Raw genomic sequence first — 19,077 nt, forward strand, 5'->3', positions numbered from 1 at the left:
CAGTTAAAATTCATGAGTAAACCAGGTTTATTTTTATAACCTGAAAAATTTCGGCAGGGGGGTTGAACCCCTAACCCCCCCCCCCTCGTTACAGGCCTGCCTGTTTCTGCAGGCTTTTGATTTCTGTTATTGCTGTTTTTAAATTGTTTTAGATTTTAGTCTGTTTTTGGAAGCCGCTCCGAGCCCAAGGGGAGTGGCGGCATATAAGTTTGAATAATAAATAAATAAATTTCTGGAAAGCTCAATACTTCAAGTATTATCTGCAAAATTCAAAAAATCTTGCAGTTATTCTCTCCTTCTCAATACAGATTTCCTATCAGGAAACCCATTATTTTTTCCATCTGTACTGCTTAGTAATGAAATGAATATTGGATATCTGAGATCAATGTCTTCTATAGTGTAGATAAGGTTCCTGCGGTAATGGAACAATTTTGGACATGCATATAAACAGCTGTATGCATAATGGCTGGTTGTTAGTTCAATGTGTATGGTATTTTCCTTTTCCTAAGCAAGAGAAATCTGTGTCAGTTCAGTCATGTATTTCATGACAGGAAGAACTCAAGCTCAAAAGCTCAGTTGCGGTGTGTTTGTAATAATTCCTAGAGGGTCATCTCCAGCAGAGTATAAACTGTAAAAAACAGCAAGGCAGATCAAAGTGACTAATGGATATTTGTATCAGAAGATCCTTAAGCAAAAGGATAATGTGTGTGAATCTGTTTATAAGCCATGGTGACATATGCATCTTTAGTAAATATTTAACAGGGAATCCTTTTTCCCTTTTAACAGGGTGTATGTCAGCAAAGTCTTTTTTATGTTTCTGTTTCCTTTGTAGGGCTTATAGCTTATTTTCAAATAAAATAAACATTCATCTAGTAGCTTCTTTCTCTCTGATGTGACTAATATAAACTATCTTAATACTGGTCATAAAGCATAAATAAAATCCCAGGAAATAATTTCTAACACTATTTTTGTTCTACTGGGATAATGTGATTGCTGGCATTTTATTTTGACCGTCCTTTTTGGGTTGTATTATCACGAAATGAGCAAAAATGCAACATGTGGATGGTGGGGGTGGGGAGGATGCCTTGAAAATCCATGCCATTGCTGAGCCAGCTGTTACAAAGGCACACCGAGATTGAGGTCAGTACACGCTAGGACTAGAAAATTGAGGTCTTTGTTTTATGTGTGTTTTGGGTCAGTGCCATTTTGTAAAACGTATTGAGTAATTGGCGGTCACTAAGAACCCGTACTTTTTCATATCCTTAACTTGGCAAATGTGCTGTTTCTCAAGATGAAACAAATATTTAGTGTACAATGGTGGTTTTCAGCAGTAATTAAAACAACTCTTCTTTCATCCTGCTCTAACATAAGACTTGAGGCAAGGTATAAACACAAAGAACTCATAAAAGCCCATGAAGTGCTTTATCTGCATGAGTGAAAATTGCAAGACCAGTATAGATCAACTGAGTTGGTTTCAGAGTAAATGACAAGTGCCAAACTTTAGGACTCAGAAAGCTTTCCTAGGGATGGTTCAACGTCTCTATTACCACTGTGCCAGAAACCTAGAATCATATGTAGTGCCATAGTTATATAATGAAACAGTTTTTCTTCAAGAGAAAGAGGTGTATTGGCTAAACCAGGAATGCCCCTCTAGATGTTTTAGAGAGTGCACCTCATAATCCCATCATTCCATGCTAGCTAGGAATTATAGGAATTGTAGACTAGTAATGCTGAGAGCCACAGTTGCACCACTTTGGTATGTTTGGTCATCCTTTCCTGTGCGTAGGACAAAATCCCAAGGCAAACCCATCGTGGCATTTTCTCAGAAGGATTTGTTCAGAGTAGGCTTGCTATTTCCTTCCTCTGAGGTTGAGAGAGTGTGATTTGCCCAAGGTCACCCCATGACTGAACAGGGGTTCAAACACTGGTCTGCCATAGTCATGGTCCAATGCTCAAATGGTTACATGATGCTGGCTCACAGTTTTTAAAATCATATCTAAAAGTCATGAAAAGCATGGATTTTAAATGTGTGTCTTGTGTCTGATCTCTGTTTTGTGTATTTATATATGTATTTTATAGAAATATGCTTTAATATGTAGCTTTTATAGAAATACATTTTAATATATGGATTTGTAGTACTATTATAATGTTTATGTGGTTTAATTATACTGTTACCCACCTCTCCTCATGGCTCAAGGCGGGTAAGAAATAAAATTGTTGTTGTTGTTGTTGTTGTTGTTAAAATGGATATCGAATGAAATTCACACCATCTTTCGTTTACAAAGAAAGCACTGTGTTGGGAAATATATACACACACACACCTCCCTCAACATTTGATGTGTTGATTTGTCTCATCATCCTTGTGGAGAAGGCAATTTTGAGGCTAGGAAAAGAAATTAGGAATCCCACTATGGTATTATTTCTTTCCCATTTATTTGGTTTTGGTTAACTGTTCAAGTGTAAACCTGACCTCTGGAATATATTCAGTTTGTTTTGTTCTATTGCAGAACAAGACCCTTTGCAAGGTGATCTGAACATTGTGCCCCCTCCCTCCGGCCACCCCATCCTATCACAGGAGGCACATGATTGGAGCTTATGACAGATCAGTTATGGCAGAAGCTATGTCTTTCCCAGCGCAGACAGAAAACATAAAAATGATACTTTTGTATATGAATTGGATTAATAGCCATGGAGACATTAGGTCATTCTCATCGGCCATCTAATTCTATCCCAACATCTGTTCTGTGAACGTGCAAGAGAAAGAAATGTATTCTTTAGCTTTGTCAACATTATGGGTTTACTATAGGTCACTGCTGAATTGAAGTGGGTTTGATCAACATCTGGTTTACAGGATTTGTTCTGCAGAAAATGAAATTCATGGTGGTAAATAGAAGCTCCTGAACTTGATTTGGTATGTTTTGCTCCTTGGGAGAACATTGCACATACATACATGTGGTGGACCTGATTAATTGTTCAGAAGAGATAGTAAAAATATCGGCATATATTCTGTGTAAAACTAACTGATATATAACATTATAGATTTCTAATTCATTGAGGTTCCCATTTCAGAGTGCTTAGGGGAGTTTTGCTTGCTTGATCTGTGCAACATTACATTTCCATTGCTTTGTACTCTGCATTTTAACCAAGCCCTAGCCCTATATTCCACTCTTGCACAAGTCCATGCTCAGCCCTCTCTAGTCTGATCATGCCCTGGTTCTTGTTCTGGTTGTTGAGCTTGGTTTGTTATACTTTTAATAATGTTTTTATACCCTGCTGTGTTTTTAATGTGATTGTTATGTGCTATTATGTTTTTAACTGTGTTAAAAGCGGGCTTGGTCCCATTTGTAAGCCGCCCTGAGTTCCTTCAGGGAGATGGTTGGCAGAGTATAAAAATAAAGTTATTATTTATTATTTATGTGCAGCCATGTCTTAAGAACAGTTTAAAAGCTCCACAGGAAAACAGTGAGAATGGTAGAAATACAGATGATGTTTTGGTGATATAAAGGAGGAAAAAGGGAGGGGGTCCTTTATTGGAAGCTTAGGTACTTACTTTGGATGATCAGATATGAATCTGAAGAAGCACTGCAATGCAGGAGACATGGCTGGTGAAACAGTCCCATGTATCCATGGGGAATACATTATGTATGGTGAGTGCTGTAGTGGTCAGGATGTCAGCCTAAGACTGAGAAGACCCTGTTTGAAGTCTTCACTGAAACAAGAGTTTACCACATGACCACAGAACAATTATAGCTTAACTCAGTGGTTATCAGCTTGGGGTCCCAGATATTTTTGGCCTTCAACTCCCAGAAATCCTAACAACTGGTAAACTGACTGGGCTTTCTGGCAGTTGTAGGCCAAAAACATCTGGGGACTCCAGGTTGAGAACCACTGCTTAACCTATCTGTGTTGTCAAGAAGAAAGAAGAGTGGACAATAATGTATCTTGTCGTGAGCTTGTTGGAATAACAGAAAAAATGTGATGTGTATATAAGGTTCTGCTATAGGGGAAAAATACTATTGGTTATCACCATTTGCCTTCACTGTACCAAACTAGGTTGGATTCAGACTGTATCTTGGAGTTCTACTAAAATCAATAGATTTACAAAGTAATCTTTAAGCAATGATGTGCAAGCTGTTAAGAGCAAGCCTAAACTATTTAGCAGTAGGAAAAATCCTCATCTGCTAACAGAGCAGGCAATTTTTTTCTGCTAATGAAGATCTACCAGCAGATGAGCCTCCTCAAAAGGGGGATAGAAAAAGATGTGTAGAGGGAGGGACTGAATTAAACCAGATCTAAACCTGTCCAGCCTAATATGATGCTGCCATACCAGCAAAATAAAATGGCTAGGATAATGACAATCCTATATAGGTTCACCACCTTTAAACTGAGAGAGGTTTGGATTCAGCATATCTTTAACTGGTCTAGTGTCACCTCAACTGGCCTTTGGAAGTCTTAATAAAGTAGGTTTGCTCCTAGCCACAGATGAATTATTTTCTTCGAACATTACTCCCAGTGTAACAATAATTGTTAAATGTTAACTTTTTAAAGCATCCTCAGCTGCCTTACATTACAACCTGAACCTGCTGGAATTTCCTCTTCAATAAAACAAAGCCACAGGAGTCCAGGTGTTGAAAGGTTGGCCATTTCTGAGGCAATAAATTCAGTAGTTTCCTCTATAAAACTAGATGTGTTGAAGGCTTTTTTTTCAGATGATGTAAATGTGAATGGCCTAGGTAGTGAACCTCTTTCCCATTCTCAGCAGACATGGTATAACAAAAACAGCAGCTTTATAATTAAAATCACAGTGCATTCTGTGAGTTTCGTATTAACAGATCAACAAGGCTCAATAGCATAGATAAATATTTTTTTGAATGTAGCACTGTAGCACCATCTTGTGTGAGATGAATATTTCTTAGGTGATGATTTGGAAATCCAAAGAAAGATTGTTGAAACAGAGCTACTTACATAACAGTTTATTTACTCTTGTATTGCACAATCCTTAAACAAACAAAAGTTGTCTGTAGGTTTTCAGTAGATTCCATGAGAGTGCCAAGTTTACCTTTTCTGATGCATAGAAAGTATTTTTACAAATTTATTCATGGTGAACGTTTTGATACTGAAACATTGCTCAATTCTGATAATAGAAGACCATTCCTGTCTTATGTTATGTGTCAAGTGTTCAGCTCTTCACAAAGGCTAACCCACCAGCAAAGCAGGAAAGAAACAGACTCCAATCTGCAACTGCATTTGAGATAAAATTAAATAAAGTGACAACCTTTTAAAATGAAAAAAAAAAACAACCTGTTGATTTACCATGCAGTCTGGATTGCCTTTTTTCATTTTCTGTGTATTATTAATGCAAGTTTATATTAAAATATTGGGAGATTAAACAGACTATGCTAAGATGTTGATCTGTGACTAAGAACCCAAAAAGTGAATTCAAATCCTTCCATCTCAACATAGGCATATAAATACAATTCACAACAAGGAGTAACAAGTTTTGAATTGAAATTGTCTTTTGGTTTTAGGCAACTTCAAGACCAACCCTACAATTGTGACAGCACTATATCCATATGAAGGGCAGCAGCCAGGCGATTTGACTTTCAAAGCCGGAGACAAAATCAAGGTCACAACAAAAACCGATTCCCAGTTTGATTGGTGGGAAGGATGTTTACATGGCAGGACTGGCATTTTTCCTGCTAATTATGTTACAATGAACTAAAATACATCTTAAACGGCCTTACTGCTTTGCCAAAATCCCTTTTTCTTATATGTGTAGAGAATTACATATTTGCTTTGTGGAGTTTGGGCTGGTGGACAAGGCAGAGAGTCCCACCGAGCTCATTGGAGATGTTTTTTTTATTCATAGCCACTCTCTCCCAGTAGATATGTGGGTATGTGAACAACAAACTTGTGAAGCCATTACAAAGAATGGGAGGTTCATTTATGCTCCATCCAATTCTCTTTTATGAAGTAATCAAGAATTAGATCAGGAATAAGAGCAGGACCAATACACATTGACTCACTCTTTCTTGAAGAAGTGCATTGTGCTAAAGTTGGCGAAGCGAGCCAGGCAAAACGGTTCTATTGACTGAATGGTTGCCCTCCTCTTGTGTAGACACACTGCTCGTGTTTTTCTCTATCAAGACTTATATTTATAAAGATTTTAAAACAAAATATCTAAGAATTCCTTGTTTAACTTTTTCCTATAACTTAATACTTCATGATGAACAAAATGATAAAAAAAACTAATCAGGTTATGCACAGATGCCAATATTAATATATTCTGTGTTTTGTATTTAACAATTTCCACTAATGATACATAATAAAATCTTATTTTGTTTATTTCTTGTCAATTCTTTTATATTTCCTTCAAATAGATTAGCACTCAAATGTTATATTTAATGTTAAAACCTACAAATGGCTTGTTTTCATCATTTGAGTATTGCTGTTTTTATGTCATGTGTCTGACCTGCTCCATGAGAATCATGGTGAGCAATAATTGCTTTGACTTATTTTTATAATTTTTTATGACATAGGTCTCCTCAAACTGTTAATGACATCAAGAAACAGCTGCTTTTCCTATAATTTTTCACTAGGAGCACTCAGTGGTTTTCTACAAAACCAAATGTTTATCTGTCTTCTGTGATTTGTAAAATGTATAATGACAATTTGAGTAATTCACTGTTTTGTAGACATGCTTTGAGCGTACACCTTGCCCCATTTCAGGTCCCGGCTTTATTGGGAGCCCCAATCCATTTTTTGGGAGCCTCCCAAAATCGGGAGGGTAGATACTTGTTTCTGGTTTGGAGCCCTGAAAATTATGGGGGGAGGGGGGCTTCCCACCCACGCTCCCCTTCCCAACACATGCTTTAAGGAGGCTTCTATTCTTCTTACCTGGCACCTGCTGTTTCCACTCTAGAGCAAGAGGTGCTTGGCTGCAGGCACTGGCAGGCACATGCGCTTTGCCTGCACGCCACGCCAAACATGCACTTTCCTTGGAAAGAGAGTGTGTGGTGTGGCGTGGCGCGTAGGCAGGCCTGCAAGTTCGACTGCAGACGAAAGCAGTTTTCGTGCGGGGAGGGGGTTTCCTGTTTTGTGCTCCCGAAGAAACAGAAGACATGAAAGAAACAGTAGAAACAGTAGCAATCAATTTCTTGCACATCTTTACCGTTTTGTTTGTTTTTTCAAATAAAAATATGATCATCCCAGTTTTAGGTCCCCTTTTTGGAGGAATAATTTGAAAATCTCTATGGCCAAAATCTAGTTTTTGGCGCAACTTCAGTAGACCAGTTGAACTCACTTCAGTTGTTAGCTTAGCATATCCCTTTTAGAAGTTGAGAATAATAATTGAATTTAAACTTAGATCAAGATTTATAACTGTTATAAATGTTTCTTTGTACAACAGAGGTGGCTTGCTCTTTTAGGCATCATAAGATGCAGTCAAAAATTCATGGGTGAACTTTTCTTGAAAAAGTAAATGCTCCAATTGTATTTTCTATTTTTTTTACTCTGGCATACTGTCCAAAGCTACCACAGCTTCATATAACTTACAGCTGAAACACTATGTTGTATTTGAAAGATAATGGGCTGGATCCAGATGACATCACTGTTTATTAAATTGGTAATGACTGGTTTAAATGCCACTGATTTTAATGGGTATAAAGCACAGGGTAGTATAGTTTGATTGCAACACATAAATGTGACATTTTCTGTACTTGCAATTGATTCTTCATGCTATTTGGGTAAGTAACTCATTTGAACATCTTGTTATTGCCTCTTCACCTAATACACAATATTGTCCTTTTTTGCTTTTGCACCATTTCTATTTGTCAGTTCTTATCCTTCTGTCAATCAGAAACAACTGTTAATCATATTTTACTGAGAAATTCTCAGAGGAGATCGTTAAGAATTACGTATTCTTTTTTAAATATGCGTGTTCAGAGTCAAACTGTCAGTCAGGGTTTATTTTTCATGGTTTCTGGTCTATTTTATTTAATGAATGGTGACCAACAATGTGAAAGGATTTTGTTTGGAAAGGAACTGTTCAGATATTATCTATGGGTCTGGTTGTCTCAAATGTTTTGTATCATACTGTGGTTCACATTATCTGGGTGCTTTTGGAAAAGGCACAGCAAATAGATGTCTTAAACTATCTGCTTCCCTAATACTCCTCTCTGTATTTCATCTATAATGCTAGCACATTTATCAGCTATTAATGGACGACAATCTCTGTGGTAGTGCACAAGCTTTGGAATCTACCAGTTTTGTACATTCGTCTGTGCCAGTTTGCCACATTTTACATTTTAAATTTGTATTTTTAGCTGGCAATTTATGCTTCCCAATTTTAGTATATTTGCGTCTTTTACTGTAACATCTAATCTCTGTGCAGACCACCCAGAAATCTTCTTTTGCATGAAAACATGGCTTATACATTTTTCAAATAAATAATATCCTAATGTTTAAGGTATCGACAAGCTGCCCAAGACAAACTGAAATGATTCAAGGCCTACTAAAAACATTTGAAAAATGTTTTAGTATACCTTGGATCATACTAAAATCAAACTCCACTGGACTGGCCACGTTGTCTGAATGCCTGATCACCATCTCCCAAAGCAGTTACCATAATCCCAACTCAAGAACGGAAAACGGAATGTTGGTGGGCAGGAAAAGAGATTTAAAGATGGGCTTAAAGCTAACCTTAAAAACTGTGGCATAGACACTAAGAACTGGGAAGCCCTGGCCCTTGAGCGCTCTAGCTGGAGTTCAACTGTGATCAGCAGTGCTGTGGAATTCGAAGAGGCACGAATGGAGGGCAAAAGGGAGAAATGTGCCAAGAGGAAGGTGCATCAAGCCAACCCTGATCAGGACCGCCTTCCATTTGGAAACACGTCCTCACTGTGGAAGAACATGCAGGTCAAGAATAGGGCTCCACAGCTACCTACGTAGCCACCGCCAAGACACCACACTTGGAGGGCCATCATACTCAGATGACAAGGGATCGCCTAACTAAAAAAATTTGAAAAAAAGGATTTTCTACACAGCACAATCAAACTTGGGTTGCTTTTTTGTTGTTTTAATGCTGGAGAAAAAAAGCAACACATTTTTCCCCCAAAAAAGTTGTTCTTTTTAGCATTGGACGTGGGGAGGAAGCATAAATGCTGACGGCTTATAGACTATATTTGTATGTGTCTGCACAATATAAGTTTAATATACTCATACACAACTGTATATTTATAGAAGGGATTTTTAACTTCTTTCTTGAGCCAGAAATGCTGGTTCCAGGAATAGCAGATGGTCAACAAGACCCATCCTTAAACCTAACAAGGAAAAAGAGATTTTTCCAGGGAGGACACTATGGGAATGACAGCCAAGCCCTCCTCCTCCTCCTCCCCCCCCCCCCCCCCGCCTTAGAACAAGATCTTATTTTTAAAAGATACACACTTCTTATTGCTATTAGCTGGAATAGAAACAACCAAAAGAAAGAAGGAAACAAAAGTCTTAGGTCATCCAATATGTGGCCTGTTTCCCCTTTTCCCCATACTGGGACTGATGGAATGGCTGCTGCATGGTGAAATAGGATGGAAAGAGGGAACTGATTGGGAATTGCTGTATAGATCCTATCACTTCAGTCCCAGGACATTATCCCATGCAGCCTCTCCCTCCACCTATATTTCTAAACACTTGTAATACAGTACTTCAACAATGTATAATAGAGCCCATCACATGATGCAGAGGGACTTCCTCTCTGCATCTGTCATGTTTCATAATTGTTTCCGAAGTGTCTGGACGTGGGGTGGGAGTTGGACAGAGATTGTCTTCTATGCTGAGGAATCACTATACAATTGGAGAAAATTCAGAAAAACATATGAGATGGGATCTGTCAGATTCCCCACATTGAATCAAATTGATCATGTGGAGTAAGGAGTGTTCCTATGGGCGGTGTCCTATCAAACATTGCTATTTCTCTTCCAAAATTCGTGAGCCTGGTGTGATATTTTTAAAAATAAATAAATAAATAATTAGAAATACTGAAATTTCAAAATATCACCACTTTGTTTTTCCTGTAATTTCTCCTTCATATTAATCTTTGCTTTCGAACGTGCACTACTGCTAGCTTGTGAAATTGAGAGGAAAGGGGGATGCAGATCAGTGCCTCCTGTCTCCTTGGGAGTCGTAGGATTGGAAGGGAAAGTCTAAATCCCCAAGTGGTGTCTGTCTTCCCAGATCAATGATTCCTGTCTCCTCGAGAGTGGGATTGGAAGGGAAAGTCCATGGCCCCTTCTACATTGCCATATAATCCAGATTATCAAAGCAGGTAATCCATATCTGCTTTGAACTGGATTATATTAGTCCACACTGCAATATAGAAGGGTCCTAAATCATTAAAGTGGTGTCTATCTTCCCCAGATTAATGCCTCCTGTCTTTTTAGCATTAGCAGGATTGGGAGGGAAAATCTAGTATCCCCAAAGGTTTTTTTCTCAAGGTTTTATTTTTAAGTGGGTAGGAACTGCACTTGCTTGTGTGATAAATCTGAAAATGCATGATTTCGGGGGGAAAGGCAAAAAAGAACAATGTGTGATGTGATCTGAAAAGCAATACAATTTGCTTTCTAATGCAACAGGATTTAAAGATATGGATATAGGACGCTTCCATCCCCCCAAGTGGGATAATGTTCCTAGTCTAGCCTTTGGCCATTTTTAATTTTTATTATTATTATTATTATTATTATTATTATTATTATTATTATTATTATTATTATTATTATTATTCAATTTCAAGGTTTCTGGACATGATTTGTATGATTTACAGTGATAGAAAACTCAACATTAAGTTCAAGGAAAAAGAATAGACCATTTTTCTGTTGCCTGTTGTGTGAATGACGTCATCATTGCTTGCAGCTAGAACTGTCAATTTTTGACTTGCGAGTTTAGTCAGCCAATCCCTCATCCTGAATTATGTCTGAATCAATTCTAATTAGGGGGTCACACTGCTTGGTCCAGCTTGTTCTCCATTGAAAATCCTAACTACATGTTCTTTGTCAGTATCAGTTTTTATTCAAATGAAAGACAGTCTGCAGCACATTGCAACCTTTAAAACAAAAACTCACGTTAATTTAGCCTGATGATTTCTTTAGCACATTCCTTTATGTATTGAAACCTCTAATCTGTATCCATCATAGTTGATTTTCAAGGCAAACCCTACACACATACTAACTCAAGCCATAATTTTTACTCTAATGGACTGCTTCTCTTCCACCACATTCTGACAAAAGCTCAGCTAAAATGATGTAGGTCACTTGAATGCTGAGGGTCATTTGCTTTGTATATGGGTTTTAATTAACTTCACCTGTTGGGCCAGAAAAAATCTCATTTATTACATCTAGAAAAGTTTGCTTTAGATTGCAACTTCACAAAACGTAGGAAGTCTTTCTGTATGACACATGGCTTGACTGAGTTTCAAAATGCCTTTCACTCTATGTTTTCTGATTTGGCCATCGTATTTGAGTTCTAAATCCTAGTTTTCATATCCCAGCATTTTTTTTTATTTCTCAGATAACAGTTAGCCCTTGTATTTAGTTGATATGTCTTTTTAGCTTTCTCCATTTTTATTGCAATTTAATGAAGTCCAGTAAAAATAAGGCTCATAAATTCCTAATTCAAAATTTTTCTTTCATGAAAAATTCTAGACAGGTTGAACTCACTAGATAATACTAAACTTGAAATAAAATATACTAGTGTCCCGTGCCTTTAAAACATAAGCTTTTCCCATTCTCCCAAACACTAACCAACATTGAACACCTTTGAAATCCAATTAGAGTGATCAAGGCGTCTATATTATCCTTAAAACTGATGGGTCCAAAATATGCTTTAGCTTATCTGGACTACTCATCTTGTATTTTTTTAAAAAATGTATGTTACAGATTTATCATAAAAGAGGTTTCTGAAACATCCTAGAAGAGTTATACGTGAACCATGTGTTCATTGCTTTTTTTACTCACAATTCATTTCAACACATACTATGTGTACATTAATGATTGTTGTGTGCCTTAAATGCTGTGATTAGAGGATATGTAAATATGTGTCTTTATTGTAGCCTTTGAATAAGATGTTCCGTTACATAGATAAAAACTGGGTATTGAGGCCACGTAGTGTAATTATACGGTGCAGTACCATTCATCAGACCATTTCATGAAAATCAGACCATGTTTTCCTTTCCATGCTGTTCTTAGAAATTACAGCAAATGGTCAGAAGCTTCCATACATTTTATGAAGATGGCCATGGCTTTTCATGAAACAAATTGTAATTTTATCCCATTACAGAATTTTGGGTCTATGTGGTTTCGTGTTATGAAGTGGGAAAATGTTAAGGAGAAGTTATATTGGCCAGAACTTTGTTGGAACACTGTTAATGCTTGACATTTTCCCCACATAGCACAGTGGTAGGAAGGGAAGGTAGGCAATATCTCAGCAGCTTCTTTCTCTAATTAATTATTGGTAGTTTGGAGCTGCTCCGCTGCAGTCATTTTCCAATATGAGCTAAACAAAGTCATAACTTAGTTGTATTAAAATGGATTGTACAAACCAATTATCACTAGCTTAAACCCAATAGACTTTACTCATTGGTCACTGCTTTTCTAGGATGAGACTTTTAAGGCACACATCTGTGGCAATTTTCAGCACACTGGCATTGTATGCACTTGTAGCCATATGCATCAGGTGATCAGGAGGATGTGGCATTCTTCATCTACTGACTACAATTCCTACCAGCCTACTACGTCCAGGCAGTGCTGAAGGAGTTTAGTCCAACAACATCTAAAAGGCTACATGTGCCCCATCCTTGGTGTTAATAATATACGGGCAAAGGGGCATTCCAGTCATATAATGATGTTCTTAAATATTTCTATCCCACCATTTAGGATGAAGCCCTTGATGGCTTATTTCATGGAATCAAGAAGAATAACAAATACATGATAGTGTCCAATAATAGAAGCTCAAAAAGCATAAAAAAGCAAGTCTAAATTTTAGTAGGAAAGGTTGAATAAAAGTACAGACAGTCCCTGAGTCACAAACATCAGACTTAAATAGTTAAGAATCGACCTCTCAGAAGGGAAATTCACTCCTGAAAGTGTTGTTATGGGGAAAAGGTATCTCCATGGAAGCTTTATTACCAATCCTTGTTTCCACAACAAGCCAAATTTTTTCAATATCCAATTCTCATAGGGGCAGAAAGTGAGGTAAAATCTTTGGAACAGAGGTACAGACAACAAAACAAACACCACATGGGTGTTAACTCTTCCCTATGCTATCCAAAGCTAAAAGATTTTTTTTAGCTGGAGTTATGTACCTGTTCCAACATACATAAAAATTCAACTTAAGAACAAACCTACAGAACTTACTGTGTTCGTAACTTGGGGACTGCCTGTAATCAGTTCATGATAGCCTCATGAGGCAGACTTGGGCATGTACAAGTAATCCCCCTTTCCTCTGTGTACTGCCAAGACCCACATTTCATCCGTGGAATTAAAACCAAGTAGCTCCCTGACATTAATTCAAATGTAAATAAACTTTTAAAAGGAGAAGAAATCTCGAAACCACCAGTACCCTATCATGGACATGCCAATCTACTAGTGCACACATACACAACCCTCTGTACATTAGAAGTTTCCATTAATGGGTTCTTTGCCTCTAAGTGAACAAAATGTTTAATGTGAACCTCAAGGGTGTGATATTAATAGCTCTTGCTTGACAACATGACATGCACACATTATTGATTACACTCCTGGTACGTTGTGGTAACTGAAATACAGCATTGAAATAACATGGGCAGGCACACCAGATGCAAAACTGAAACACTATCTAAACAGAGTTGACTTAGAAAGTAAATATCCCAATGGGTGGTCCTCGAAATTGTCAGCATTCATTATTTATTGCAACATAAACAAGGTTGTCAAACATGATTTTTGTCACAACACTAAATTTCTCCTCCTTCACCCCAGAACCCCAGGCTGTTTCCCTACAGGAAAAAGAGATTATGTTAAGGAAGGATGCTTGCCACAGGTGGAACTGGAATTACTATTATTTCTTACAAATTTCTCCTTTTGAATCAAGTTGAGAAAAAAGAGATTAAAATATAGCAAGAAATGGACACTGAACACAGTTAAAAGCCAACACCCATTAGAAGTACATAATCAGTTAAAAGAGCATAATAATTTCAAAAGCATGTATGTTGAAAATAATCAATACAGGTTACAAACAAGATAGGTTCTGTAGGTTTGTGCTTAAGTTGAATTTGTATGTAAGTTGAATCCTTAGGACTATACAAAGCATTCCACACAAGTCAGCAGACATCCAGGGCTGGGACCTCCTGCAACATTTCCTGAGTTTCCCCTTCAAATGCCAATCATGAAAGTGAGTATTACAACTTTATAGCTGAAGTACCTTGACTGGAAAAGAACATTCTTAGCAACCAGCTAATAATTTTTGCCAATGTAAAAATGTTTGCAAACCTAAAGACCTTGGAAGAACATTTTTGTCTTTAAAAGAAGGAATGGTTCAAAATCTTTTGAAGGAGATACGAGATACTCATAATAATGTCCTTGATGGATGGTTATCCTCTCTCACAAGGCGTTCTAAGAGAAACAAGGATTGAGCAAACCAGGTAGTCAAACTTTTCCAAATAGCTGGTCCACATCCTTAGATTATAACAGTTCAACACTTTTGTACCAAACAGAATTCTAGAATTCTCTGGATATACCCATAGCTTAAGGTTTAGAATTGCTGTATGCAAAGGGATCTTGTAGCAACTTACCACCTCATCACACAGGCAAAATTGCCCATCCTACAGCAGTTTCACCTCAGTTCAGGGATGGAGCCCACCAGATCCCATCAGACAATGTAGATCTACTTCTGGCAGGGCTTTGTCCCAGAATTGAGGTGAAACTGTTGTAAGAGGGAGCAGGGATAACACAGGAGGTTTCCTGTGTTCTCATTGAGAAAAACGGGGGGAAGCCAGGCGGCTATGCTTCTTCCTTGGGATAGGGTAAGGGGCGATCTGGGCAATGCAGGTTTCCCATGCCCCCCACTGCAATCCCCCCCACTATTGCCCACAATTTTGACCTCAATGTGATGAAATCCTAGAGACTGAGAATGAAGTTGGTAGCATAAGCTTCCAGAGGCTGAGCCCTCAGATGCTCTGCTAAGATGTTGCTTATCTCTCTACTACTCTATGCCCTCCATCTGTAGAAGAAAAAAATTATTGAATCCAATTCAATTATCACAGGACACTGTTTATATGGTGGAAAGGAGGCATCTCACAAGGAATGAGATTTGTAAAGCCCAGTTGGCTACATTGGTGTGACTTACGGGGTCACTTTTTGTTAGAGCTGCTTGTGTGTGACATCTGTTTCATAATTTTTTAAAAAACTCACACGACAGGTTCCAGTTCCTTATTGCATTTAAAGAACATTGAGACTCTTGTTAATATCTACTTTGTACCTTTAACTTATTTGTTAGTTCACAGAATCATAGAGTTGGAAGAGATCTCATGGGCCATCCAACCCAGTCCCCTGACAAGAAGCAGGAAAATTGTATTCAATTCTCCCCGACAGATAGCCATCCAGACTGTGGTTAAAAGCCTCCAAAGAAGGAGCCTCCACCACACTCTGGGGCAGAGAGTTCCACTATCAAACAGCTCTCAAAGTTACAAGTAGGAAGTTCTTCCTAATGTTCAGGTGGAATCTCCTTTCCTGTAGTTTGAAGTCATCCCGCGTCCTAGTCTCCAGGACAGCAGAAAACAAGCTTGCTCCCTCCTCCCTATGACTTCCCCTCACATATTTATACATGACTACCATGTCTCCTCTCAGCCTTTTCTTTTGCAGGCTAAACATGCCCTGCCCTTTAAGCTGCTCCTCATAGGGCTTGTTCTCCAGACCCTTGATCATTTTAGTTGCCCTACTCAGGACACCTTCCAGCTTGTCAATATCTGCCCTAAATTGTGATGCCCAGAATTGGACACAATATTCCAGGTGTGGTCTGACCAAGGCAGAATAGAGGGGTAGCATGACTTCCCACGATCTAGACACTATACACCTATCTATGCAGGCCATTGGGGTTTTTTTTTTACCACCGCATCACATTGTTGACTCTGATTTAACATGCTATTACTCATTGCAATATCTTTTTTAAAACAAAAAGGATACAAATGGTTTGCTCTGAGTTGTGTGACATGGCCAGTGGTATGTCACATTGTACCAGATTCTGAGCTCTTTGATCCCTGACTGATGTCAAGGAGAGTTAAAGATCTACAGCCTTTAAGATAATCTATTTTTCATATATATGCTCTTTCTTCTTTTGCATTAAAACATGAGGCCCAATTTAGGAGATGTAGAAGGACATGAAGGATACTGAACAAACCCAGAGTCCTTGCAAACCCCAATGTCACAAAATATCACCGTTCTACTACATTCCCACAAAGAGGAGAATTGCCATTTTTGAAAACCCAGCTGTCCAAAACGCCCATCGGTCTCAAAGCAACCCCTTGGCCCCATCTTATTTTCATAATTAAACGTATGTTATTGAAAAGCCCCAAGAACGTGGGAATGGAAAATGTTTTGTCAAACAGAATCTGTGGGAATCTCAGATGGGAAATGACCAACAGGGAACTCTGGTGCAACAATGCAGAGGTCTTTAAAGGCCCAATTGTTTATACTGTGCATCCTATTTATAGGGGCACCCATAGCGTGGGCACTTAGGTACCTTTTGCTAAAAAATAAAATAAAAGCAAACATATTTCTAAAATAGAGCTCTTAAAGTCCACTCAGGTCATTGCACAAATCTGGAAACTCTCCTTGGTTTTCATGCTAATCTTGGGGAATAATTAATTAATAACTGGGAGAGATGAATATGATCTGTCAATATGTATTTGATTTATCCTTCTCTATTCTATATCAAAATGTCCAATTCACTTATGTAATATAAGGAATAAAGGCAGTTTATACAATATTCTTACATAAACAATACTTGATTAATTGTAATGACAAGGTTTATTTCAAGATAGCCCTCATTTCTCTAATGAATATTTTGATATAGCAAATTTTGTCGGAAAATATTTTTCCTGATTTTCCCCTTCCTACAGTACTTCTTCCATTTTCTGAAGAGCTCCAGAGCTCTTGGGAACAGATTTTTGGAGCAAGTGGTTGCAGGTTGACTCAGGGCGGTCATGAGATTTCCATCCATGTTGTTGTTGTTATTGTTGTTGTTTGTTGTTGTTGTTGTTTAGTGTTGGTTGAACAGATGCACCTCACTGTAAAGCCGGCCTGGCCAACTTGGCAATAGTGAAGGGCCAAAATTAAAACAGGCCAAACCTCTTTGAGCTGAAGATAGATATTTAGTAGAGCTGTGCGACCGATGAAAAAAAGTTTTAAAACTTATTACAAAATTAGGGGGTGCCTGTGTTTCGTTTCTAAAGTGTTTCTAAAATGTTGTTAGTGAAAATTTCGTTACTATAAATAAAGTAACAAAATTTCGTTACTTTTTTGTTACAGTTATTGCATAAATGGGGAATCTTTAGGGGCTCGTTTCTCCCTCATTTTTACGGCTATTGGGGTAAAACTTGCTACAATTGTACCACACATTTGCCACTATTACCCCATCAAGTTTCAGATCATTTCACTTATCCATAGATTTTTCTAAGGAACTTTCAAAGTTTTTATAAGCAATATTTTGTAAAATAACCCCTAGAGCTATCTCCTTGGATTTTCTATAGAATAACACAAGATAATAGGGGACCCAACCTTCAGAAATATTCATGCATTACTGGTTTTAGGGATTTTTAAAAAGTTTTGACAAAAATGGGGTTTTTTTTAAGCCACAACAGCGATCTCATTAAATGTATCTCATATTAATCAATAGAACTTCCATTTAGGGATTTCTTCCCAGCTCAGCACAGAGATTTACTTACTAGAAGTATCAGTCAGTCCTCCTCTTCGCGGATTCAGCAGAGGGAAAATAGCTCTCCCCTATCCTGATTGGGGCTTTCTGATGCTGAGCAGAATTCTGGGAAATGTAGTTTAGGGCAGGGCCTTTTGCATGCTCTGCCATAGGTCTCCTTGACTTCCCAAGCTACATTTCTGAGAGTTCTGTGCTTTCTCAGTCTCTTTCGAGAAGCCATTAATTTAAAGAGTAAAGGCAGCCTTTTTGGCTTTGTCTTGCTTCCTTATGCTGAAAATGAAACTGACTTTAAGAGGCTTCCAAGATTTACAAAGCTCTGTGGGCCACACCAAATCTTTGTGAGGGCCATATCTAGACACCGGATCATATGTCCGGCAGGCCTCCTGTAGAAATTAGTGGAAAATCTGCTTTGCATCTGTACTGGAAGGGGGTAAGCCAGATGGAAAAAGAGACATTTTTTAGAGAACTGAATGTAAGAGGTACTCACAATTTACAGTGTGCACATTCACAGAGGTTCAAATGCTGCTTTTGAAAGTTAATGTGTTGATATTAGCATTACTTTAACAAAGCAGCTGAGGCTATTATACTTTGAACATTTTCTGAGATGTGATAACTCATTAGAAAAGATATTAATGCTTGGTAAAGTGGGAGGAAGACAACATTACTGATGGATAGACGCGATCAAGAAAGCCACAGTCCAAGTCACGAACAGGGCTGATGATGACAGGAACCAATCCAATTCAAAGTTTTGCTGTTAATCTCTGAAACCATGCCCTATGAGAAGTTTAGGAATCTGGTTATGGTTAGCCTGGAGAAGTAACAGTTAAAAACTTTTTAAAGCAACAAGTATTGGGAAACGTGAAGGAGCAATTGGATAGGAAATTGGCCAAAAGAAATTGAATCAACATGCATGGTTCAGGATGCTTTTGAATTGCCTCATAGTCTTGTAAATTAGATCATGCCAGCACTTTGCATGGTCTTAAAAATAACTTCAGACATGCAAAAGTATTTTATGTTTCCTTTGTTTCCCCTTTTATTCTTGTTTATTCTCTTTTTGCTTGTTATTTAAGAGTTGTAAAAAGAAACTTTGTTTCTAGAAAATTGGGTTCAACTTGGAAAGAAGTT

At 37.9% G+C, this 19,077-nt stretch overlaps 1 protein-coding gene across 3 annotated transcripts in view; it reads left to right on the forward strand.

The window, feature by feature from the left end:
• Positions 1 to 6,345, forward strand: part of sh3yl1 (SH3 and SYLF domain containing 1) — a 38,267-nt gene extending 31,922 nt beyond the window's left edge. For 2 of the 3 annotated variants that reach the window (XM_062982748.1, XM_003215495.4), the window contains one exon: positions 5,529 to 6,345. In XM_062982748.1, the coding sequence (XP_062838818.1) occupies positions 5,529 to 5,722 (194 nt within the window). In that variant the 3' untranslated portion in view covers positions 5,723 to 6,345. Of the gene's footprint in view, positions 1 to 2,507; positions 3,412 to 5,528 lie in introns of those variants that run through there. The other variant, XM_008118476.3, reaches the window with a different exon arrangement.
• The last annotated feature ends 12,732 nt before the right edge of the window (positions 6,346 to 19,077 follow it).

This window comes from Anolis carolinensis, chromosome 1 (genome assembly GCF_035594765.1).
Source record: "Anolis carolinensis isolate JA03-04 chromosome 1, rAnoCar3.1.pri, whole genome shotgun sequence".
NCBI classification, from domain to species: Eukaryota; Metazoa; Chordata; class Lepidosauria; order Squamata; family Dactyloidae; genus Anolis; species Anolis carolinensis.